The following is a 25559-nucleotide window of genomic DNA, read 5'->3' on the forward strand; positions in this document are numbered from 1 at the left end:
TTTTTTTTTTTAAGTAACCAAAGACTTGATGAAAGCAAAACACACAATCTTTGTTTTTCTAGGAAGATTACATTAAAAGTAAAGGAAAACCTTTGTTTACAATTTGTTCTTAAGAGCAGATCAATAATGTAAGAAAACATTGTTCTTTTTTTTTTTTAAGTTTATTTATTTATTTTGAGAGAGAGAGACAGCTTGAGCGGGGGAAGGGCAGAGAGAGAGAGAGAGGGAGAGAGAATCCCAAGCAGATTTCACGCTGCAGAGCCTGACACAGGGCTCAAACCCACAAAACTGCGAAATCATGACCTTAGGTGAAACCAAGAGTCAGACACTTAACCTACTGAGCCACCCAGGGTCCCTGAAAACATTGTTCTTTTGACAGGAAAAAGAAAAAATTCCAATTTTGTACCACTGTACTTTTGAAATTAAAACTCATTTTTAAATAAATTTATTTTAATCTTAACCAGATTGAGTGTACATTATAATGCCCAAAGATTCCTTTTCCACAAACCTACAACTTTCGTTTTGCATTCAGATTTTATCCTCTTTTCTCTTTTTAAATAACTAGCCTCACTAGGACAGATTTTCCCTCTAAAAAGCGCATTTATATTCCTTATACCTTCTTTTACCAAAAGCCCATGTCTTAATTTTTTTGCATATAGAGGTGTTTCCCTTATTATTTCTAGTAGCTTTAAGCACACATATTAATTAGAATTCTTAACCCTTAGCAACTTTAATTAAGAAGTAAACAATTAAGAACTGGCCTTTACATTAGCATTCTGTGAATTGGCAGATTTATAAATTCTTTTTATGATTTCTGAAAACATGCTTTTTTCATAGAAAATTTTTAAGCATGGCTAAAACATGTTTACTGTTAGACTCAAATATCTTTAGTTCCTCTGTAAAAGGAAGCAAAAAAAACCTATGTTCAGTAGTCTGTGTTGCAATATTTTATCTTACTTGGAAATGATCTGGATATTTAATGAATTTAACTCATATTTAATGCAGCAAAACTTTAAGGTTCCCCAAAAAGACTTGGGTAAATTATTTGAAAAGTTCACCTAAAACCTTTTTATCCTACTTACTTCTATTTAGTTTACTTGCTCTTAACAATTATGTTTAGGGGCGCCTGGGTGGCTTGGTTGGTTAAGCGTCCGACTTCAGTTCAGGTCATGATCTCATGGTCCGTGAGTTCGAGCCCCGTGTTGGGCTCTGTGCTGACAGCTCAGAGCCTGGAGCCTGTTTCAGATTCTGTGTCTCCCTCTCTCTCTGCCTCTCCCCTGTTCATTCTCTGTCTCTCTCTGTCTCAAAAATAAATAAATGTTAAAAAAAATAATTAAAAAAAAAAAACAATTATGTTTAGATCCCACAAAAACTTCATGAGACATTAGACAAAATCAACCATCTTCCCAAGCTGTTATTCTTGTTGACAGATTTTGTAACAGAGATAACGTGAACTTACTTGACTACTAAAACCGGGTAGAATAAAAGTTGTATGTTTACATTATATTTAATCCTGGTAACTCTGAAGACATGCCTATTTTAATTAAACCAAACTTAAGGGCAGCTTTTGTTTGCCAAACTCAGGGGAACCTGAAAAACATTTAGGTTACTTTCTATTACATTTTTGAGAATTTCTATGAATACTTAATTCACATTTGAGTCAGTTAAATAGAAGTCTTTTACAAATTGATTGTAGTAATACTATTGGAGGTAGACAGTACTACATATATACAACACACATGCATAGGCACACTTAAACATACAGACAGACATAAACAGAGGCTTCCATTTCACTCATGATAAAAGTTGGATCTAACTTTTCTGGTAGATGGAATTAGTTAAGGCTACCTGCCCAGATAGCTAAAGCTGAGTTTTGAAGGACCTTTCCCCCTTTTGTTTTTCTTCTGGTAAGAATTACTTCCCTGAAGTTTGCACTTTAGCATTTACATCTCAGAGGCACAAGGAAGAATGCAAGTTACAAACCTTTAAAGATTAGTAGGGGAGGTTTGGGTATTGGCAAAAAAGAAATGGATAAACTTTGAATTGTCTCTAGAGTTGCATTTCTAGTTTCACAAGGATTTGCAAGATAAGGTTTGTTGTTCTCAATTCCTCAACGAATTGAGTTGCAACTTAAGTGACATTATAGCTTGTTCCACTGATCCAACTACATTATCCACAATGAGCAGAGGGAAGAGTGCCTTAACAAAATTTTCTGTCAGGCTCCGACTAGTGCCTCTCATCTTATTTTCTGCCTTTTTATGTTTCCAGTAATCTCTGGAGTTAATCCAGTTATTAAAACTGTTAGAGAATTTTCTCTTGAGTTCAAGAAATTAGTTAACTATAGCCCTAACTTCATTTGGCCTTTAGCGTGGCCTTTGACCAAGGAGTGAAAAGTAACTGAAGAGAATCACCTGTAGTCTCAGGCGGTGTTATTTTAAAAGGTAATTTAATAGTCTCTTCAGAGTGTAAAGGCAATTCAAACAGAGGATTGCTAGAATGAGTACTCAGAGGAAGAAAGAGGGGAGCAGTAGGAGTATTATGTCAGTCTTAAAGCCTTTTGTTTTTGGTACCTCTTATATCTTTACTTTTTCATTAGCCTTTTACAACAAATCTTTCAATGAAGCTATTTTGGAATTTTGAACTTTGGAAACTTCTCCATACCAATAAAAATAGGTGCCCCATTCTGTTTGATTTGGGACTCCTTTGCTTTCAAATGCACTTCTTAAATGATCCTATCTAACTGGAACATTTCTCATAATGGCCATTGTGATTTTGGATTGTCTTTAGTAAGATTTTGCCATTTTTGTAGATATTTTACAACTTCTGAAACCATAGTTTTTAGACATAAAAAAGATAGGTATGCCAGAAGGTGACCTGCTAAACTCTTTGGATTTTATGGATCCCATTACTCAAAGTAGAAGTACAGAAAACAAAAGAGAACTCACCAAGAAGGGTAATGCATTCACAAAAGCAGATAGTCAGGGAGCTGAACCAAAGAGACTAAATTCGAATCCAAGAGGAAACCCACTGAACCAAAAGGAAAAAGACAGCTCTCCAGAAATGGAGAGGACAAGGGGCTCAAGTGGGACCCACAAACAGTCATTAGTTCCCCAGGGGTTCTGCACCTTCTGATCCCACTTCATGATACCATGTAATCAACCTTAAGTGAAACAAATGGTAATTTAATTAAATAAAGATGAGTTTATTCAGGAATAACAGTGGCGTTGCCATTCAGGACAAGCAGACTGTGGCAAACCATAGGCAAGTCTGAAGAGACAGAGGGGAGGCTAGCTTTTATGAGGTGCTGGGAGGACATGGGGTGAGTCATTTTGAAAATAACTTCATTGGGGAAGAACAAGAGCTCCAGGTTGTGGTGGTTTCTCACTGGCTGCAGGTGGTGAGAAGTTTGCTGTTACTGAGGCATGTGGAAATCTTTCTCCTTCCTGCTGCTCATGTAAGCTGAGAGGAGTGCTACATGCCCAAGAACTGTCTCCTCATGGCTTCCGAACTCCATTTTAAATCGGTTTCCTTGATTCATTTTCACAGCTGCTTTGATGGTTTTTTTAAATATATTGTCTCTTTGTGAAGCTAATTGGGGCATAAGGAGATCAGATGCCATACCTGCCCTTGGCCTCATTGCCACTATTCTACAGTCAACTGAGCCAATGGGACCAGGCAGAAGAGTTGTCAGTATATTTATTCATAAGTTATACTTAATGATTTCATGTCATATCTACTCTATTTTCAAAACTAAGACCATGTAGTCTCATTACCAGTTTTACCAGCTTGGCTATTTCCCTTCCCTCAAGAACTTTGCCTTCTCTCTCCTAACAATGGAAGCCTCTTCCTGCCCTGAGAGGAGGCTAACACCTACACCCTGGATTCCATTCCCCTTGCCTCTTCAGAGGCTTTACTCCAGTGTTAGCCTGTGTCTCTTGTATCATCAGTGTTGTCTTCTCTGTTTGATTATTTCCGCTGGTAAATTACTTGCCTTGATATCTATCACTCATCTTTAAAAAAGCATAATGGGTGTATTTATCCACTTTAATTCACCTTTACTGCTTTATTTTTCTCTGCTGCATCATACTCGTGGAAAAAGTTGTATAATCATAGTTTCCATCCATTTTCTAATTCTTATTCTATCTTCAGTTCTTTCTAATCAGACTTGCTTCACAGCATTCCACTGGAAAATTTCTTCTCAAGGGCATGGGCCTCCAGCTAACCAAAGCCAGTCTTATTTTCTGGCTTCATCTTACTCATTTGATGTCATCATCCACATCATCTTCATCTTTTTTAAAAAACGCTCCTTTTGTAGGCTTCCATAATTTTACACGAGCCTGTTTTTTGAGCCAGCTACCTCCCCCTGCCCGTTTCTTTGGGTTGCCTTTTCTTCCCCCATCTGATCATTAAATGTTGGGGACTATTCCAAGTTTCTAGCCTTAACCCTTCTCTCTTGTCTGCTTTCTGGGAGCTCTCTTTGGGTCCATGACTCCAGAATCATCTGTGCATTGATGATTTTCTGGCGCAGACCTCTTCTGAGTTCCGAATATGGCTAGCCAGCTGTCTACAGACCTCTCCACTTGCTTATTTAAATAGGCATCTCAGGGTCGCCTGGGTGGCCCAGTCAGTTAAGCGTCCAACTTCGGCTCAGGTCTTGATCTCGCAGCTCGTGAAGTTCGAGCCCAGTGTCGGGCTCTGTGCTGACAGCTCATGCTCTGTCTCTCTCTGTCTCAAAAATAAATAAACATTAAAAAACAAATGGGCATCTCAGGTGTAAATCTGTAAAGTGAAACTGTTAACTCTTGCCTCTCTTTTTCCACTTAATTCTGCAATTCCCAAAGGCCTGCTCTATCTTGGTGAATGTCTTTACTATCCAATCATTTAAGTGTATACACAAAAAAAAAAAAAAAAAAAAAAACAACTTAGATATCATTCTTTATTCTTTTTCTTTCATCCACATCCAGTCGTTTAGCAAGTCCTGTCTGATCTTTTCACAGGATAATTGGCAGATTCAGTTAAAAACCTCAGATACTAGCCACAATCACCTCTTACTTTCTACTTAAACAGCCTCCTTACTGGTCTTTTCCCTCCACTCTTGCTCTCTTCAATTTATACTTCACACAACAATTTAAATGAGATCAATTATTACTACCATACTCTATGGTGCTTTAAATCCCTTCTGTTTTAGAAAGGTTTCTGTTGCACTTAGAATAGTACTAGTCTTCTCGCTATGTTACTTTAATAATCTCTTTGTTTCCCTCCAGTATAAGATTGCTGAATATATAGCGTGTTTATACTGACTCCTCAGGATGTAGAATAGTCCCTGCAAGTAGTAGATGTTAAGTAAATATAGGGTGGGGAACAGACTATTGTTACAAAACTCTTAACTTCATTATATTTAGATTATGTGAGTTTATTATTCTGCGTTTATGGAAATTAATTTCCCCCAAAGTGGAATTAAAACCTGTAATGTCCAGTTTATAACTTGTCATCCCCTTACTGAGCTCAATCACTGTTACTCTGTAGTATATGCTTTGATCCATTGTACCTTCTTAGGCCCTTCCAAACAAGTTTGTAAGATACACCAACAAATATTAATGCCTCTACCCCAACTGCCACAGACATTAAGTGACATGCGTAAAATTTCAGTAGGTGAACTGGAATCTAGGTCTTCTAGTTTGTAACCCAGATGACTTTATTGATGTAGTGTCTTGGGTGAGTGCTTGTATGTGTGGTAGTGGTTTAGAAGAATTACAGTAACCTTTAGGACTGGCTGCTTTTTTAATTCCCAGATTCCCTCCAGATACATTTTTTTTTAGAGTTTATTTTGAGGTGGAGGCAGAGAGAGAGGAAGAGAGAATCCCAAGCAGGCTCTGCACTGATGCTCCTGGATGTAGGACCAGATGCAGGGCTTGAGCCCACCAACCAGGAGATCATGACCTGAGCCCAAATCAACAGTGGGACACTTACCTGACTGAGCCACCCAGGCACCCTTTCAGATAGGCTTTTAAGCTCTCTTTAGCTCTGTGGCTCTTTTTATCAGCATTAACATAAAATGTTGGCCTCCGTTATAATTAATGTAGGTTTGGGTCAATTATTTTTATAGTTATAGTGGTGCTACTTAAAACTACTAGGTGTTATATACTTGTAATTAATAGTAGGTTCTATTAAGTGTGAGTTAAACTGATAAAACCAATATCTTCAGATTTCATAGAAAAAAAGATTGGAGACTGACAGCTAGGGAAGGTTGTCTTTTATTTTTTCTAGTAATGTCATTGAAATACAAGATATAACAAACTTACTATCTTTTTATAAGAGAAAGGGCACTTAAATTTAAAAAGCGGCAAGCACATAATCTCAGAACATCTCAAAGTTTAGTCCTTTAAAACAAATTTTGTTTTGTGGAAAACCTTACTGCATTGATTCTTCTGTCCCTCAATTAAACCATGGACCAGTGTTAACTGGTTTCAGCCAGGTGTGATTGGGGAGCATTGCTCTAGTCTGAAGAAACTGTGGATTGATTCTAAATTACAGTTTGCAAGTTTCTTCTCTCATATTCTCTTTCCCTCAGTCACGATTACTACAATCCTTTCATTCCTTTCTTTCTATTGAACTGTCTCAAAGCCTGGAGCTCTGTGGAAGCTTTCAGATGATGACTTTTGTCATCAGAAATCTCAAATCTTTCTGCCCAGTATGGACGGACCTAGTTAACAGTTGCTGATGAAAACATTCTCTGGAATTTTATTGATACCTTTAACCAAATAAATAATTACTTTAAAATGTCTGTGTTAATTTCTTATTGTTTATTCTAAAAGCGTACTTTCTTTGTTCTCTCTCTTCTACTCTCTGCCTGCCTCCACACTGAGATTACTAGTCGAAACACCTAAAACCAAGAGCCTCCCAGTAATCTGCTGTTTTCCTGTCTCGCTCCTTTGCTCTTCTCTTGGGATGAGCTCTTGCCAAAAAAAGAGTTTATGTTAACTAAATTAATTATAAATTTAAATTTATGATGATAAATTGAAAGTTGTATCATTCTGATATCTTTGCCTTCTTTGATATTTTTAAGCAGACTCAGAAACATGTCATTTGTCACTCCTGCCTGTTTTCATACCTCCCACAAAAATATAAATGTGTATGTACTTCGCTTTAGCTATTTGGGATATATCTAGGTTTGATTGGATCAGCACGGTTAAGTTTGAGGAGGACCTGCTTGATGGGGTAAGGGAAAGGCAAAATTCATGTCATCCAACTCTCTCTTAACCTCTTTCCTCATAACCTTCCAATTCCACATTCCAGGCAATAAATATTATGTCCTATCATGCACCTTTTCCCTTACAGTGACAGTGGGCGCTATCAGTCAATAGAAGTACCTGTTTCTCAAGCTGGAAATCCTAAAAATAAAATTCAAAAGAAGGGTCATCCCATAATTTCCTTTTTTGTGTGTGTGTGACTTGCAAATCATTTATCAGTCCATGTATAACAGACATTTTAATGGAGAAATTTTAGAGCTTGTGATAAATGTTTCATTGTTCTTTAGTAAATAAGAGTGAAAATCAAAGACTTTCTCTGATTAGGGTGACCAAAATGCTGTAAGTAAATCAAATAAATACATAATTCCCCATTTTGAGAGGGAAAACATCAAAGTAAAGGTCAGGGAAATTTTTAATTCCAATATAAAACCCATCCAACTGTCATATCACTCTGGTCTCTGGCAGCCTACAAGATGGTATAAGGTAATATGATCAAAAATGAACATTTTGGAAAAGTGAAAATTTTTAATCCAGTCTTGACCTGTCTACGTGAATTGTTCTTTTAAAGCACTGTGCATGTTTTTCAGTGATTTAAATTCTGTTCATTTGATATAATGTGTAAAAGTCAGTTTGATTGGGTCTTATGAATTGGAATCTGAAGTGCAATGAATGAAGGGGCACCTGGGTGGCTCAGTCGGTTGAGCATCCAACTTCAGCTCGGGTCATGATCTCACGGTCTGGGTTCGAGCCCTGCATTGGGCTCTGTGCTGACAGCTCAGAGCCTGGAGCCTGCTTGGGATTCTCTTTCTCCCTCTCTCCCTGCCCCTCCCCTGCTCATGCTTTGTGTGTATCTCTCTCTCTCTCTCTCTCTCTCTCTCTCTCTCTCAAAAATAAGTAAACATTAAAAAAAATTTTTTTTTAATAAAGTGTAATGAATTAATGTTTTGAGTAAAATAGGTATTTCCTTTTGTAAGTAGTGAAACTTTTCACTGAAATTTGTTTCTTTTCACTAGGTTTGAGCGGAAACCCTGCAGATATAGAGAGAAGAGAAGCAGTGTTTGGAAAGAATTTTATACCTCCTAAAAAGCCAAAAACCTTTCTTCAATTAGTATGGGAAGCATTACAAGATGTCACTTTAATTATATTAGAAATTGCAGCCATAGTATCATTGGGCCTTTCTTTTTATCAACCTCCAGAAGGGGATAATGCACGTAAGTAAATTGGGGAGGGGAAAAAAAAAAAAAAAAGACTTTCATGTGTGATGTTAATAAATTCAATTCATTTGTTTAATTAAAATATAATAATAGGTTGGCATTTGGGAGGGAAAACATAAGTAAAGGTCAGGGAAGTGTGCTAGATAGCATTCTAGCAGTGTTTTTAATTGTTCTTTAAATATACCATCTCAGATAATTTTACAATAACCCTATGAGCTAGTGTCACTTCCACGTTTGATACAGAGGTTAAATAACCTGCCAATGTGTGTATGCCACGTGTTGGCAAAGAGCTAAGTCACATATACAGTGTGGTTTGTGCCATCATGGTTTTTAAGGTCTTTGAACATTAAATTGAAATAATTACAGTTTTTAATTTTGGGTTTTTTTTTTTAATCTTTTGGAAATCATTATGAAAGCAAAATTCTGTTCTCTTCCCTGATTCATTATTTTTCAAGTTCTTAAATTGTTATTATAGGCATGATTCGGGTAATTGCCTTGCCATTCTAGAAATGTTTATACTACAACTTATCTTGACCAAAGGAAAATTACATCATACAGTGGTAGATCTGCTTTAATTTGTAGCTACAATGGTTTTGTCTTTCTCCTGCCTATGTTCTTCATTTCTCTTTTAAAATTTCTTACTCTCTTTTTAATCAATTTATTTAAAATAGATAGTCCTTGACAGTACATTCTGTAACTGCTAAGAAACCTAGCTTGGGTTTTGGTCACTATATTTAAATAGCTATAGAGTGAACCAGTAGTATTTTATATATCAGGAGAGTGATATACCAATATTTTTCTTTGTAAAAACTTTATTCTTATGCCTTTCAAGTTATGAAGAGTTAAATAAACATTAGCTAACTCTAAAAGTTGGGTTAAGTAAAAATTTAAAGTAATGCCATCAAAGGTATGCCTGGAGCTCATGTGAGAGTTGTGTTTTTTGTTTGTTTATTTTAGAAAGTAGGTCACTGAAGAAGTCAGTTTATCGGAGAGCAGGGTTTTTCAGCAACAGCTTTGTTTACATTTTACACCAGAGCATTCTTTGTCACCCTGCACTGTACTACCCTCCAGTTGAGGCCACCAGAACTTTTCCAGACATTGCCAGGTTTCTGATAGGGGGCAAAATTGTCTATGGTTGAGAATCACTTGTCTAAATAAGAAAAAATTTAGGCAATATTCTTGTCAACATTGAGCCAAATTATTTTTTAAACTTTTGTTTTTATTAAATAAATAATACATATTTTGCTGTAGAAATATTAGGAGGGAAAAATGACAATTCATAGGAAATGATATTCACCGAAAATCTCACTTCTTAGAGATTACTGCTATACCATTTTCATATTCTCCCAGATTTTAAAATATGTTTTGTATGTCTGTGGGTACTCACGTATGTGTATGTGTGCATATGTGGGTAGGCACGAGGGCGTGTAACTGTGTGTATATGAAATGTTTTATATGAAAAGGGAAGGTCATACCATGTTCATCAACATATAGGTAAATTCTGTAGCGTTCAATTTACCCAACTATCATTATAGAATATTGGGAATTGGTATTCTAGAATTCAGCGAGTTCGCAGATTATGAAATGTTTCTTTACTTTTAACATTTTTTTCCCTAAGATTATAAGAAGACTAAAGAAAAATATTTTCAACAGGAATGGATTTTGTTACTAACAAGGACAAATCTTTTTGGAATTTGGACTGCTTCATTTGTAGGATGTAGTGACAAGCCCTTTCCCAAATTTGCTTAAGGAGAATACTGGCATTAGATCCAACTGGGAAGATACTCTAAAATTGTCAGTGTCATAAGACACTTTAAAAACAGTCAAAATCTGCTGGAAGGTGTTAGTAAAACATACAAAGATATTTTTGTTCCACGGTGAAATGTTAGTATTTGCATTTTTTTAACATTTATTAGTGTACTTCATGTGTCTTTTCATCATGTATATTTTAACACTAAGTAGTAAATCTGTAGTCATAGACTATATTATCAAAATTTCTTACTAGTACTGATGGTATAAAAATAAGCATTATAACCCATACAATGAACACATCTTTAGTTACTAGTATAATACCAAGGTTCTCAAACCTTTTGGTCTGAGGGCCCCTTTATGCTCAAAATGCTAAGGACTCCACAAACAGATTTTGATTATATGAGCTATATGTGTAGATATTTACTGTATTCTTAATTAAAATTGAGAAATTTAAAAATACTGTATCAGTGCATTTAAGTTGTATCTAAGTGTTGTATTATAATAAATATAATTGCTATAATTATTAATGAAATCTTAAGTGAAATTATGAAGAGAGAATTAGCAGTATTCTTCATTTCCTTGTATCTCTTTAAGGTCTGGCATAATTGAAGATAATCTGCTTCTGCATTTAGTGTCTTGTGTTAGCACATGTAGTGTAGTCTTTGGAAAATTCCACTACACATTCCTGAAATAGAATGCAAATTACATCTTGGTATTATTACATAGTTTTGACCTTGGGGGATCCTCCTGGGGTTCCTAGACAACACTTTTTAAGAACTGATTCTTTATACTGTTAATGTACATACTTGATGCACCATCCAAGAAATAGCCCAAATGGAGAATTTTAAGAATGGAATATTTGCCTTATGGTAGAGCACAGACTGAATTTAGATTGTGCATCTCTCTCAGGTGAATATGTTTACAGGGGAACACCTTTGGTTAAATAGATTTTTATTGTATTTATACTCCGACTTTACTGAAAGCATAGGACAGTCCTTTTGTAACTTTGATTTTTGCAATTATTTTTTCACTGCAGCTACTCTAAAAATTTGTAACGATCAGCAGCAGGAAAAGGATTTAATTTTTGGAAGTATTTTACTACCATCTGTTTCAAAATCATTCTAAATTTATCTGTAATTTAAGGTAGAACTATATATGAAATGAAATATGGCATCAACTTGTTTCATGTTCTCTTTTGAAATATTTAGTCATGTAGTTCTAAATATGCATGTGAGATTTAAAGCTGAAAATGATATAATTGTCTGATAATTCTTTTCCCCTTAATCTCTGTTGCATTGATCTTTAAACTTTTTTTGGTTGTATACCTTATCAGGAAGAAATATGAGCATATATTCAAAGGATGCATTTATGAATTATATATATGTAAAGCTATCTACATAATGTATGTATAATGTTTATACTTTATAATATGTATAGTTTTAAACATATGCAAAAATATAAACTGAAATGTTAAAAAGATGAAATGAGGTTTAAAATTTTGATGTTTAGTAACCATAAAATATCATTATTGATAGCCTGATTGAATATACATTATTTTATAATTTTGATTTAACCTTGATTTCCCTTGATTTGGGTCTGAGTTTGCTTTATTTCAGAACTTGGTTTTGTTTTTGTTTTTTTAATTTTTTTTTTAACGTTTTTTTTTTTAATTTATTTTTGAGACAGAGAGACAGAGCATGAACGAGGGAGGGGTAGAGAGAGAGGGAGACACAGAATCGGAAGCAGGCTCCAGGCTCTGAGCCATCAGCCCAGAGCCCGACGCAGGGCTCGAACTCAAGGACCGCGAGATAGTGACCTGAGCTGAAGTCGGGCGCTTAACCGACTGAGCCACCCAGGCGCCCCTAGAACTTGGTTTTGATGTTTCTCACAGCTGAAAAGAAACTTACATTTTGTAAATCCACATGTAAGAAGTGTACTCACTAATGATATCTTCACTCCCATCCACCAGTTACACAAAATTTTTTTGACATATGACTGGTAAATTCCATCTTCTTTTTAAAAAATTTTTTTTAATGTGTATTTTTGAGAGAGAGAGAGACAGAGAGACAGTACAAGTGGGGGAAGGGCAGAGAGAGAAAAGAGAGACAGACAGACAGAATCGGAAGCAGGCTCCAGGCTTTGAGTTGTCAGCACAGAGACGAACGTGGGGCTTGAACTCATGAACAGTGAGATCATAACCTGAGCCGAAGTCAGACACTTAACTGACTGAGCCACCCAGGTGCCCCCCCCGTCCATCTTCTGCTTTCAATGTATTGTTCTGACATACTATTAGAAAGTATTGCATTTTTACATTTTTAACCAATGAGATCAAACCCGTTGAAATGCTTCATTGGGAAGATAATATTTTAGCTATATTTCAAGTTGGTGAAAGTGGTCAACATGGCATTTCAACTCTCATCCTGACTTGGTCTACCTGGAGTACATCTCGAGTCTTCTGGGCAGGTGGAAGGGGAAGGAGAAACTGTCCTACCACTTCTGTTTCGAACATTGTAAACCATAAATTCATTTAACTGGTTATTGTGTACAATGGTACGTGGTCATTTCTTCGGCCTGAATGTAATTCAAAGAGAGGTTTTAATATTTGGATGGAGAAGCCAGCACTCTCGATGGATTGTCCAGCCATCTCCTTTGGAGAACATGCTCTTGTACCTATTGATGGCTGAATCCTGCTGATGGTCCTCAGGATTTTGTTTTTTTGTTTGTTTTGTTTTGTTTTAATCTCATCATTCCTTCCATTTCACCACCACCAGTTGATTTTATTCTAGTCTCTGTCTTCTCTGACCTCATCTGTCCCACATACTTCTCCTGGATTAGTCTTTATTCAGCATCTTTATACTTCACATCATTTCTTTGGCTCATGCACTGTATTCTGGAACATGCTTTAATCGTTTCTTGTATCATTCATTTACTCATTCTTTTCTTCTGAATAATTTTTTTCCTGCTTTACATGTCCTAAGAGAACCACTGATTTTTCAGACTTTTCAGCTCAACCCTCAGTAAGAAAGAACTTTAAAGAGGAGTGCAGAACCTATTCATTCATGTGAATTTGTAAATACCCAATGGAAACTTTCAAGAAAAAAATGCTTACCTTTATTATACGTATATCCTTTTTATTTTGTTCTGTTTCATTTTTCAAAATGCTAGTCATGAGCCACTGAATTGATTTTAGACTCCAAACAGATTATAACCCGCAGTCAAAACAGCACTATTTCACTGTTCTTTCTTCAACATTTTTTACCTTAAATTTTGAGTTTTGGGGGGTTCTTCCCCCCTCCATTCTTCTGTAAACTTTTTTGTGCCATAAAGCCTTTTTACTGATTTTAATCTTTCCCTGGAATGCTCTTCCTGGAATGCTTTAAAGCGATTATATGGCTAGTTCCTTTTTATCACTTGGCTCCTAGCTCAGACATCATGGACACCTCAGAGGGACCTTCTGTGTTCACACAACCAGTTACTTCCTTTCTTCATTTGATAGCATATCACTGCCGTTTGTTTTCTTTATGGCATTTACCATATCTGAAATTGATTATTTGTTTTATTACGTGAATTCTTCATACACTGTCTGCACCTACCAATCTAAGTATGGGTTTTGTGAGGAGAGGGAGCTTGGGTCTTGTTTACTGCCATGTCCTCAGATCCTAAAATTATGCCTGGCATCTAGAGTAGATGCCCAAATAGTTGGATTGAGTAGCACTTTGCTTACCTTTTCATGTTATGGAAACCAAGTTTTGTTTGTACTCCTGTAAAATTTATACAATAAGTAAGCATGATTCGTGGGTTTTCATGTATATCTTATCTAACATATGTAATAATTAATAGCATTAACCATTTTTCTCAGTCACTGGTCTACCTGCTTTCCAAATGTTCTCTCGTTTAATCCTCAGGACTCTGGGGTAGGTGGTGTTGACAGATTAAGAACTTGCCCTGAGGCCGAGGTTTAATCTTCCTCAGTGTCCTTATGCTTATCTTAGTGCCCTAGATTGCCTCCCTGTCCTGAGGGTGAGAATCTTCATATGCAGGGAACTTGAAATTGACGTAGTTTGCATTCTTGCCATTATGGAATGCTTTGAGTTCAGTAAGGTACTTAGAGTAAAATTAGCAAGGTATGTAAACATCATAATTAACTTACTGCTTGTCTTTGCCATCAATTCAGAATCTTTTTTTGATAAGCATTTTCTTTCTTTTCATATAGTTTGTGGAGAAGTTTCTGTTGGAGAGGAAGAAGGTGAAGGTGAAACTGGTTGGATTGAAGGAGCTGCAATCCTCTTATCAGTAGTGTGTGTGGTGTTAGTAACAGCTTTCAATGACTGGAGTAAGGAAAAACAGTTTAGAGGTTTGCAGAGTCGAATTGAACAAGAACAGAAGTTCACAGTCATCAGGGGTGGTCAGGTCATTCAGATACCTGTAGCTGACATTACTGTTGGAGATATTGCTCAGGTGAAATACGGTAAGTGAAAAAGAGCAACCCCTTTTAGGTTAGAGGTAAAGTCATTGTAATCTTGTTTACAGTGTGCATTACAGTTGCTTTTTGTTTTAGGTGATCTTCTTCCTGCTGATGGCATACTAATTCAAGGCAATGATCTTAAAATTGATGAAAGTTCATTGACTGGTGAATCTGATCATGTCAAGAAGTCTTTAGATAAGGATCCCTTACTTCTATCAGGTATGAATTGCTTTTGTATCTTTGAACTTTTTTCTCTTCCACTGTCAGCAAACAGTTTTGCCTAAGAGCCTACATGGTGAAGGATTCTGTATTTTATGTTAGCTTCTACCCTTATAATCCTTAGGGAGTAGTTTTGGGGTTTTTTTTCCTCTAAGTTGCCAGAGATATTATTATCTTATTGCCAGAGATATTAGAGGTCTTTGAATCCAGAGTCATATTTTACAAATGAGGAACATGAAAAAAAAAAAAATCAAGAGATTTTGAGAGTCAGTGATGTTAGTTAGTGATAAAACTAAAATATAAGCCTGATGACTTCTGTTGTGTTTTCCTGTATTACATTTATTCTTAAGGCCTGTTGATGTGTAAAATTAAAGAATGATTATTTTTCATTGTTTATTTTTGGTAATGTTTATTTTTGAGAGAGAAAGAGAGAGACAGAGCATGAGCCAGGGAGAAGCAGAGAAAAAAGGAGACACAGAATCTAAACAGGCTCCAGGCTCTGAGGTGTCAGCACAGAGCCTGATGTGGGGCTCAGACTCGTGAACAGCGAGATCAGGACCTGAGCCGAAGTCAGACGCTCAACCGACTGAGCCACCCAGTCGCCCAGAATGATTGTATTTTTAAAGCAAATTAGTGAACTGTCTATGGTGATCTATAAAGGATAGGGTTTTGTTGTGTTTTTTTTTTAAGGAACCGATAAAATCCTTAAAATTTGTCTAATCCGACTCCCGCATTTAACTGTCAAGGAATAAATCTGAGATAAACTATTTATTGAAGATCACATGGCTAATCAACAGTAGGCCCAGAAGTAGCACCACATGTACTAGGGAGGATTGAATTTGCACACAAATAGGACATGTTCTGAGAATGAAGAGGATTGGTACAGGTGAGGGCACTATTTGAAATAGGGAGCTGGGTGTCAACTTGGGAGGCTCTTGTAACAGTAACTGTGATAGCCTGACCTGAGGTTAATGAGAAATGAAACGGAAGGGATGATGGGAAGATTCACAGGCGGCCTTCTAAAATGTCACGTGAGCTTGTCTCCAAAAGTATGCCAGTTCTTTTACGTTGGATTTCCAGGTTTTTATTCTTAATTTTCTAGTATTCTTTATAGAATTTACAAAATTGCCTGTAGGACAGTTGTTTACATGTGTTTATTAGATCGAATTATACCAGAATTTGGAATAAGCAGAAGGTTGCCTATTTGTCTTCTATTATCATTTTCAGATGTTAGTGGAGGGCTAACATTTTATACAGTCTAAGGAGATTTCTGCTGATTTAACTGTGTAATAACTTGGCAGCTATAATTTTTCAGTTCTTTGTGAATTTTATATTTTGATTGATTGAACATGGCTTCACTGAAACCAGAGTCACTGTGACAAGAATCAGCTAAGTGAGAATCACAACTTCCAGGTGTATATTTAAATTTAACTATTACCTTTTGAAGATTGGCAAACATGTGCCTAAAAAGCTTATTGCAGGGGCGCCTGGGTGGCGCAGTCGGTTAAGCGTCCGACTTCAGCCAGGTCACGATCTCGCGGTCCACGAGTTCGAGCCCCGCGTCGGGCTCTGGGCTGATGGCTCGGAGCCTGGAGCCTGTTTCCGATTCTGTGTCTCCCTCTCTCTCTGCCCCTCCCCCATTCATGCTCTGTCTCTCTCTGTCCCAAAAATAAATAAACGTTCAAAAAAAAAAAATTTAAAAAAGAAAAAAAAGCTTATTGCAAAACATCCTACCACTAAAAATCAGAGTAATTACATATGTATGCATTTATAAACACCATTATAAAAGGGTAGCGTTCCCAATTACAACAGACTTAACTTCTTCAGAAATATCTTGGGATTTTGTACGTACACCTTCAAAATCCTGCTCTACCAAGAACATTCTGTTTAGCCTTTTCTTTACATGGGCGTAGTTGTAATTCATTTCAAATAGATGGAAATGTTCTTGGATATGTAAGTATGGTGTATTTAGGTATAACGTATACTCATTTTACTTACTCCTTGCTATACCTCTAAGAAACTATAATTATTAACCAAATAAAAATCTGTAGTTTTTCCAAGGAAGGAAAGCAGTCAAATCCTACCTTCACCACCGTAGACTGGACCATGATATTTGGCAACCTGAGATGGTATTCTTGCCATTTTGCCATATATACTGCATGGACTTTTATGTACATCCAGCTCATTTACAAAGTGCTTATTAGCTTTTCAGGTTGATGTTCTTTAACTGAACGTTGGTCCTTTTCTATTTTAACAGCGATTGCTAGTAAGCTTTATGTCGACTCAGGTCCCTAACACACCAAGGGTACCACAAAAACTCTGTAAATTTTCCATGGTTAAGAAAAGACTGAAATAACTTTGCAGAGTCCCTTATCGTAATGTGGGTGGGAAAGTTTTTCTGCATTTATTTCCCTATTCCAAAAATGTAATAAAAAACATAAAATGCATTTATTTTTAAATTTATTCTCATGCCATCTCTCACTGCTGTTCTTGGCTTTTTAAATTTAGATTTTTAAAGGCAGTTATTCAGTTAGCCATGGGGATATGACCAGAACAAAAACTGTTTACTTTGCCTGAGTACATTAACTGCCATCATCTGATTACCTGTGGTAAGCAGGAACAGAACATAAAAAATTGAAATCTGCCAAAAGACTGAATTGTCAGAAGAAAGAAATTGTCTTTTACATGTAGAAGTTCCTCATTAAATACTATTTCACTATCTTGAACTTCATTTCTTGTTTCCCTTGCCTTTTCACTGGCAGAGAAGCTAATAATTAGTGAAATATTCAGAATAGAGATTTTTTTTAAAAAGCAAGAAAACCAGAGGCCTAAAAAATTCACATTGGAGAAGTTCCCCAGTAATTAATAGACAAATATAAGTTTATAACTTCTGGAATAAGTACATATGCTTTATGACTTTATTTAACAAATAACCTCAGTGTATTGACTTGGCCTATTAGATGGTGATAGGGGCTATGGAACCTGTCCTCCACATGGTTGTAAACTAGGAGATCAAGGAAATATGTGATAACTATAAAGAAGACTGTTGAGAATTCAGAAAAAAGAGTTGGTTTTGAAAGCTACTTAAAATTCACAAAAATATTGCAGTAGAGAGATGAGAAGTCTTTTAATTAGTAAGGAAAGATGCAGGGATGTGGATGTACAAGTTGGAGAACAGTACCCTTTGGAGAGGGTTGGAGAATATGCCCTTTGTCTCCAGACAGGACTGGATTGAATCTTTGTCTTGCCACTTAATAGTTGTGTAACTTTGGGAAAATAGGAATAATAATGCCTAACATCTTGCAAGGTTGTTGTAAGGGATTGTCAGTGTTCCCATCTTTGTTCCCAGGCTTTCTATAATGGAATTTTATGTTAGAGTAGTGGATGAAAGTTTGAAAGGTTGGTTGGTCTCAAGGTGAAGACCTTGGACTTAATCCAGTAGGCAATGCAGAATCAAAGGTTTTTGAGCCATGAGACAATTATGATAACATTCACATTTTAGGAAGATTAAAACTGATTTCAGGATGAACTGGAAAGACAGAGACTAGCTGGGAGGCTGTTGCAGTAATGTAGACTGGCTGGGATGAAAGCTGGCTTTAGGTACAGGTTTGGGGTTGGGTGTGGTAAATGGGACATTTGTTTTTCTCAGAGAAATGTCAATAATCACTGTAATAATTTTATAACTAAAAATAATGTTCATTCCTTGAACCCCCATGAATTCCAGGCAGTGTGCAAAGCACTTTACATTTATTTGTAGGCTTATTTGACTCTCATTGTTTTTATCAACTGCAGGTACTATTATCCTCATTTTATGGGTGAGGAATTGAGGTATTATAATTTGCCCAATATCACATGGCGATAAATGAGTGGTGGAGTGAGCTTTGAATTCATATAACATGGATTACAGAGTTTAAACCTTAAACATAAGAATTTAGGCTTTATTTAATATCTTATTGAGTTTATCTTGTTACATACTAGATATTAAAGACAATATGACTAAAATTTGAAATATGAAAGTGGGAGGAAAAAATCCTTAACGAATTTTCTGTCATAGGTACTCATGTAATGGAAGGCTCTGGAAGAATGGTAGTTACTGCTGTAGGTGTTAATTCTCAGACTGGAATTATCTTTACCTTACTTGGAGCTGGAGGTGAAGAGGAAGAGAAGAAAGATGAAAAGAAAAAGGAAAAGAAAAGTAAGATAAGCAATTTTCTTTGAGAATCGGTATTTGGAAATAAGGGAACTGGTTATAAGGACTGGTACAAAAATTTCACTTCTCTTAGGAAGTTCTGATATGAAAAGTTGTACAAAAAGTTAATTACGCACTGTAGTGCTTTCGAGTGGAGTGGAGTCCTCTCCATTTCTCAGTTTTTCTTCTTGACTTTACAGTCGATCAGGGGCCTTTAGTGACTATGTCAGTCCCCTTTATCATAGCCAGACAAATTCACCATCTCCTTGAACACTTTCATTGGCTTTGTTCTGTTTATTCTTTAGTTTTAGCATCTTTCTATTATCTGACCAGCAAAATGAATTAAACTCTTAACTTCCTATTTGGTTATATTTTCTGCAAATTCATTGATAGCTTTTGGCCTCAGTGAGCTTTTAATCTATTTCAGGTTTTCTACTCTTCACATTTCCCAGTCCATACTTAAGTAGTTGGATTTTGGATATAAGGTGAAGACTTTACTTTGACACCTGTTATGTCTATTTTGTTACATTTAGTCCAAAGTGTTAGATAGGAAGTTTTTAGAAATTTGATCTTGACCCATTGTATCTGCTTGCTATCCCTACAAGTGATCTATCCTCAGCAAAAATTGATAACCATAGTTTATGCACAAGGATCTCACAAGTAATAACTCCGTCGTATGTAAGGAGACAGCTCAGAATTACTTAGCTGGGGGCATGTCACTTTTTTGAAAAAGCCCTCCCCAGCCTGCTTCTAAGTATCTGCTGTACTACCCTTTTCTCCCACTCCAGATTGCTCCTCTACAGGTTTTTCTCTTCAGGTTGACAGCAGTTTACTGTGGCTTAACCACTTGGATTTGTTTAATTTTACCCAAGATAGTAAGCCCATATTTCTCTCTTTCACACAAGCGCTTTGAGTTCTTCTAAAATAAAAACCTTGCTAAAACCTTGGCTTGCTGTAACTAAAACCATGTTTTTGATATTTGGATGTTTTGTTCTTTGGGTTTTGTCTTCAGTTTTGAAATTTTTAGTTCAAACAAAAGTGTATCTGAAAAGTGGTGACTGCAAATGAACGTAACAAGACCCTCCTCGTAAGTTCTCCTGTCCCCAGTCTTCATGGCAGCCCTCGCTGTACCTCCCTAGGCTTAAGGTAGAGTAGAAGGCAGCTTAAATGTTGCCATTTACTGAATGCTATGTGCATTATCTCCTTAATACTCCCAGCCATATGACAGAAAGACATTATTCTTTTTATTGATGAGTAACCTGAGGCTTAAAGAGGTTAAGTACTTACTCCAGGTCAAAGATCTAGTAAGTGGCAGATCAGACCTGCTTATTTGGCTCAAGAGTCTGTGCTCTTAACCATACACTGTGCTGCATCCTAATTTATAGGAGTCTGAGGTCAGTGGACCCTGTTTGAAAAGGAAGGGAAGTTTGTATCCTGACTTTGTTTATAATTCACCCCACAGTGTCTTTTCCAATAAACGCTATTTTTTCTCAGATCTTTTACCTCTGTTTTTTTGTTAATCCAATCAAAAATATTCCCAGGAATGAACATCTAACTCATTGTGTATCATTTTTTATTCTTTTGTTTTCTTCATTTGTGTTACTCATTTGTTTTCTTCACAGAACAGGACATTTTTCTATCTGTGGACTTCAGCCCTTCTTCCATTCCCTTGACGGCTTTGGCCGTTACTCAAAAGCGGTTCAGGGTAATCTGTCTGTGTTTCCTTCCTAGTCTGGAATGTAGCCGTCTGGTATCTCTCCAGATTCAGAGCTCGTTGAAAGTAGCTAGATATTCTCTTACTGTCTCCTCATCTATCTTGAGCATCTGTTCCTTTCTGTTTGTTCCACGTTTCCCAGTTTCAAGATCACTCTTCTAGATAGAAAAGTTGGAAGAAAAATTAGCCGAATGGCTCTGCCTCCTCTTTGCCATTTTCAGTATTCCACTGCCTGCTCCGAACAGTAGACTCATTCCCTTCTTGATGATTTTCTTGCTGCAGACATCATCATCTTTCTCTTCTGTCCAAATTTAAGCTAACTTGGGGAACCCCTGTCACTGGTGGCCTCACTGGCCTATTCTTTACATGCACATTCCGGGTTTACTTACTTGCATCTCCTCTGTCTTGTATACCTGGTGTTTGCTGTCCTCTTCCTCACAGCTCTCTTGTGTGCCTGTTGTCTTGATGGCATTGCTCCCTCCCCCTCTACCCCTGCTGTTTTCTACTTTCTGAGAATTATATGTGTGTTTAGTTTGAAACCTCTTGTACTATTTCTGGGTTCATTAGAGCATATAAAGGAGTAAAGTCTTACAGAGAATCCAAACAAGAATAGGTGCCCCAAAATGTATTGGGGTACTTCTGGTTGAGCCTGGGGAGTGATTGACCCAGCGGGTCATTACAGGCCAAATGCTTTCTAATCTGTACCAGCACACACCGTGGTGTAACAGTGCCGTTACACAGATGTGGACTGCCTTCGCATAATTTAGCATGGCTGCCTTTATTTCTTTTGGAAAGCTTTAATTCCCATTTTGTTCCTACAGATAAGAAACAAGATGGAGCTATTGAGAATCGCAACAAAGGTGAGTTCTCAAGGATTAAAAGTACAGTTAGCTTGTTTTCATTGTATCCAAAAATGTATCTACCGTGGACTGTATTTATCCAAAAGTAGGAGACGGGTAGCTAGGGCAATCAGTTTATGTTAACTTGGGTTATTAACGCCTCTTCCTGCCAGTGCCTTAGTCATGCTGCCTTTACAATGGTAATAAGATTTTAACTGTGATTTGTGGTAGTAAACTTAGAAAAATCCAGATGTGAGGTAACTCTCAGCTTAAGCACGTCAAGTATTTTAGCATTGGTTACTATATTATTGCCAGGAAAACTGTAAGAAACAAAGTATACAACTTAAATGGTTTTTTGCATTTATTTAGATTTGTAAACACACGTACATTTCTCTATCTGTGTGGTTATACATAACATTCTCCATTATGGTCACACGTGGGCAGGTTTTATAGTGTTTGGGATAAGTCTTATCAAACACAACACAGGGGAAGAGAAATGGTTTGGTGTTTAGTTCTCGGTTTAAGGACTATGTTTCTTCTTATGCCTCATCCCTGTTACCGGCACAACATTCTCAAGTCTGGTATGAAGATTCGCAACCTAGTGTCACTATTGTCTTATTTTCTCTGGCATACATTTGTCTGTATGCCAGAGAAAGTAAGACATACAACCCTGCATACCCAAAGCTGAATGTTTAAATCTTTTCTAGTTCCTATATGAAACTGATTTGTTTCAAAATTGTTTCAAAATATTAGTAGTTATGGGTGCCTTTAAAATGTAGTGAGGTTATATTTGCTCTTAAATGTAGCAAAAGCCCAGGATGGTGCAGCCATGGAAATGCAGCCTTTGAAGAGTGAAGAAGGTGGAGATGGTGATGAAAAAGACAAAAAGAAAGCAAATTTGCCAAAAAAGGAAAAATCTGTCTTACAAGGGAAGCTTACAAAGCTGGCTGTTCAGATTGGCAAAGCAGGTATGATAAACAAGAAAATATGGTGTTTTGCTTTTAAAATATACTGGCTTTATGCTTGTAAATCGTCTTTTGACCCACTTAAGGCTACAAATCATTGCTTTTGTGAGTGGAAGGGGAGCTAAAAAGTATTTTCACTTTTATCCGCAATATACCAGGTCTTTTGAGTTCTTGCAGATCCTCACATTATCATGGCAGCTTGGGGGGCTCTTACCCCATCTCACGTGGAAGGAGGTGTCCTCTGTCAACCAGCTAATAAGTGGTCGGGTTAGGATTAGTACCCAAGTCTGCCCAGTTTATTCAGAAGCCCATGCTCTCATCTCTGAATTTCTCAGGATTTCTGGAAGCAATAGAGAGAGGGCTGTTAAGATACTCAGTACAGGTACCCAGCTACATTTTAATAAAAAGAAATTTCACCACCCATTTTCTCATCTTTTTACTGACTATGAAAAAAAATTAGGTATATATTTTTCTAAAACTTACAGCTTAGTTAAATTGAATGGATTAGTTGGAGCACCATCCTGCTGAAGCTGAAATTTACTAAATTACCATCTTCACTAGAAAACACCTGTTACGATTTTATTTTTTTTAATGTTTATTTTTGAGAGGAAGAGAGAGACAGAGTGTGAGCAGGGGAAGGTACAGAGAGAGAGGGAGACACAGATTCCAAAGCAGGCTCCAGGCTGTGAGCTGTCAGCACAGAGCCCGACGTGGGGCCCGAACCCACAAGCTGTGAGATCATGACCTGAGCTGAAGTTGGATGTGTAACTGACTGAGCCACCCAGGCACCCCTAGAAAACACCTGTTACACTCTTTAGGGGGAGAAAAAGCGGAAGCAGAGCTTTTAGCTAAAAACAGAGCATGCCCTCCAACAGTATCATCTGTATGAAAGATCACATGTGGATAAATCAGCATATATTAAAATCACTTAAATTCTATAATTCTGCTTCTTAGGAGTATGTCGGAAAAAGTGAGGTTTTTGCTTCTGTTCTCAATAAGTTTGTTTTCCAATAGCAAATATTTGCTTTCTATAACATATAGCCGTATGGTAATACTGACTCCATGTTGGGGAAAAGGGTGGATTTTAGATGGTGGTGATATAGGTAGCAGACACTGGGTTGGATTATCAGATGCAGATATGTGGATTTGTCTTATCTTTTAATATTCATTTGTAAAAGGCTAAATAGTCCACAAAATAGGGAAATGGTTTGTAAAACATGATTAACTCTTGGTTTTTTAACTTAATGAAGCACTAAGGATAGATGAAAAAAATAATTCAGAGAATGTATTTTTTTAATAAAAAATAGGGTTGAATGTTTAATTCCAAGTCTCCCCATTGATCAGACTTTTACCAGCTTCTCTTTCAGCATTAAGCAGTTGGCAACATGTAAACTGCCCGCTTATTCTAAGCTTTTGGTGTTTCCTTGTCATTGCCTGTTATTTTGTCTTAGCTTTAGTAGAAGGCTGAAGATACAATTAAGTCTAGGAAAGAATCATAAATGCTTTTCTACCAGTTCTCCCGGGGACAGGGCTAGACTTGGAAGCAGAAATTAAATCTGACAATGCTGAATGATGAGTTAGGTATAAGAAAAAACAAAACAAAAAGGTAACAGTTTATCAAAGAACTTAAAGTAAGTATTATCTAACCCATGGTAATTCTTCCAGTGGCTAATATGTAATTGGCAATGGGTAGTGTCTGGACTACTGAAATAATCACAACTTTTCTTTTCTTTTCTTTTCTTTTTTTTTTTTTTTTTTTTTTTTTTTTTTATATACTGAAAGGTTTGTTGATGTCTGCCATCACAGTTATCATTCTAGTGTTATATTTTGTAATTGATACGTTCTGGGTTCAGAAGAGACCATGGCTTGCCGAGTGCACGCCAATTTATATACAATATTTTGTGAAGTTCTTCATTATTGGAGTTACAGTTTTAGTGGTCGCCGTGCCAGAAGGCCTTCCACTTGCAGTCACCATCTCCCTGGCTTATTCTGTCAAGGTAAGCAGAAAAGAGCTAAGTACACTTACTAGGTTTAAAGCCTTAGTTGGTGGAGAAAATTCACATCTGGTTACTCTTTTTCCTGGTTCTGAAAGTAGGAGCTTTCCATAAATTTAGTTTCCTTTAGAAATGTTGTCACAGGTTTCCTCCTCCCCTCGCGCCCCTCCCCCACCCCCCTCTCCCTTTCCCACCCCCCACTCCCCAAGGTGAAGGTCTCTGTTCATCAAGACTTCTGTATTTCCTCCCAGGGCAGCCTGGACACGACACCCAGTGCAACCCTGCTAGGCAAAGTTCTAGTTTAATTTTCACTGTATGATAGTTATGTTGCAAGTCACATTGCCTCCTTTTTCCCATCTGTAAAATTCAAGTGTTTGTCATTCACCTGTGGGACAAGAGCCAAGAGGCTTCTCTCCAAGTCCAAGCTTCTAAGGCCTCCTTGTTTCCACTCTTCTGCCCTCATCACAGCACAGCCGAGCTTCCACACAGTAGGCAGACTCCTTTTAAAATATAATCCACCCATGTTATTTCTTTGCGTAAAACTCCACTGGCTTCTCGTCACACTTAGAAAAATCCAAGCTCACCGTGGCCTGCAGGCCCCAGGCAGTGTGGCCCTGCTGACCCCTCGGTGCTCATCTTGTACCTCTGTCCCTCTGGTCCAGCGTCACCAGCCCCCCTGTAGTTTGTCACATACTTCAGGGCCCAGTCGTTCTTCCCATGGATCATCTGCTCTTACTTTATTCAGGTGTCTCCTGGTGTCACCTCTGGAAGCTCGATTCTTGTTTTCCAGGTAGAATTCTAAACCTGAGCTTTGACACCTTTGCCAACTACTGTTTACTAAAGTCATCATCTGGTTGACAATTATTAATTTATTTTTATTAGTTTTATATCTTAAATGGAAATGGTGGATTGGATTTTTAGAAAGGTTTAGTTTGGATAATTTTGATCTTTCAAAATG

The 25559-nt window shown here is 37.0% G+C and overlaps 1 protein-coding gene across 5 annotated transcripts in view; it reads left to right on the forward strand.

The window, feature by feature from the left end:
• The window catches only part of ATP2B1 (ATPase plasma membrane Ca2+ transporting 1), a 130531-nt gene that overhangs the window by 68873 nt on the left and 36099 nt on the right, over positions 1 to 25559 (forward strand). For all 5 annotated transcript variants that reach the window (XM_086712681.1, XM_086712680.1, XM_086712676.1 and 2 more), the window contains exons 3-9: positions 8264 to 8461; positions 14430 to 14684; positions 14775 to 14900; positions 18955 to 19095; positions 21625 to 21663; positions 22449 to 22610; positions 24390 to 24604. In XM_086712681.1, coding sequence (XP_086568807.1) covers positions 8264 to 8461; positions 14430 to 14684; positions 14775 to 14900; positions 18955 to 19095; positions 21625 to 21663; positions 22449 to 22610; positions 24390 to 24604 — 1136 coding nt within the window. The remainder of the gene's footprint in view (positions 1 to 8263; positions 8462 to 14429; positions 14685 to 14774; positions 14901 to 18954; positions 19096 to 21624; positions 21664 to 22448; positions 22611 to 24389; positions 24605 to 25559) is intronic.

This window comes from Puma concolor, chromosome B4 (genome assembly GCF_028749965.1).
Source record: "Puma concolor isolate L17-30 chromosome B4, mPumCon1.1.hap2, whole genome shotgun sequence".
NCBI lineage: Eukaryota > Metazoa > Chordata > Mammalia > Carnivora > Felidae > Puma > Puma concolor.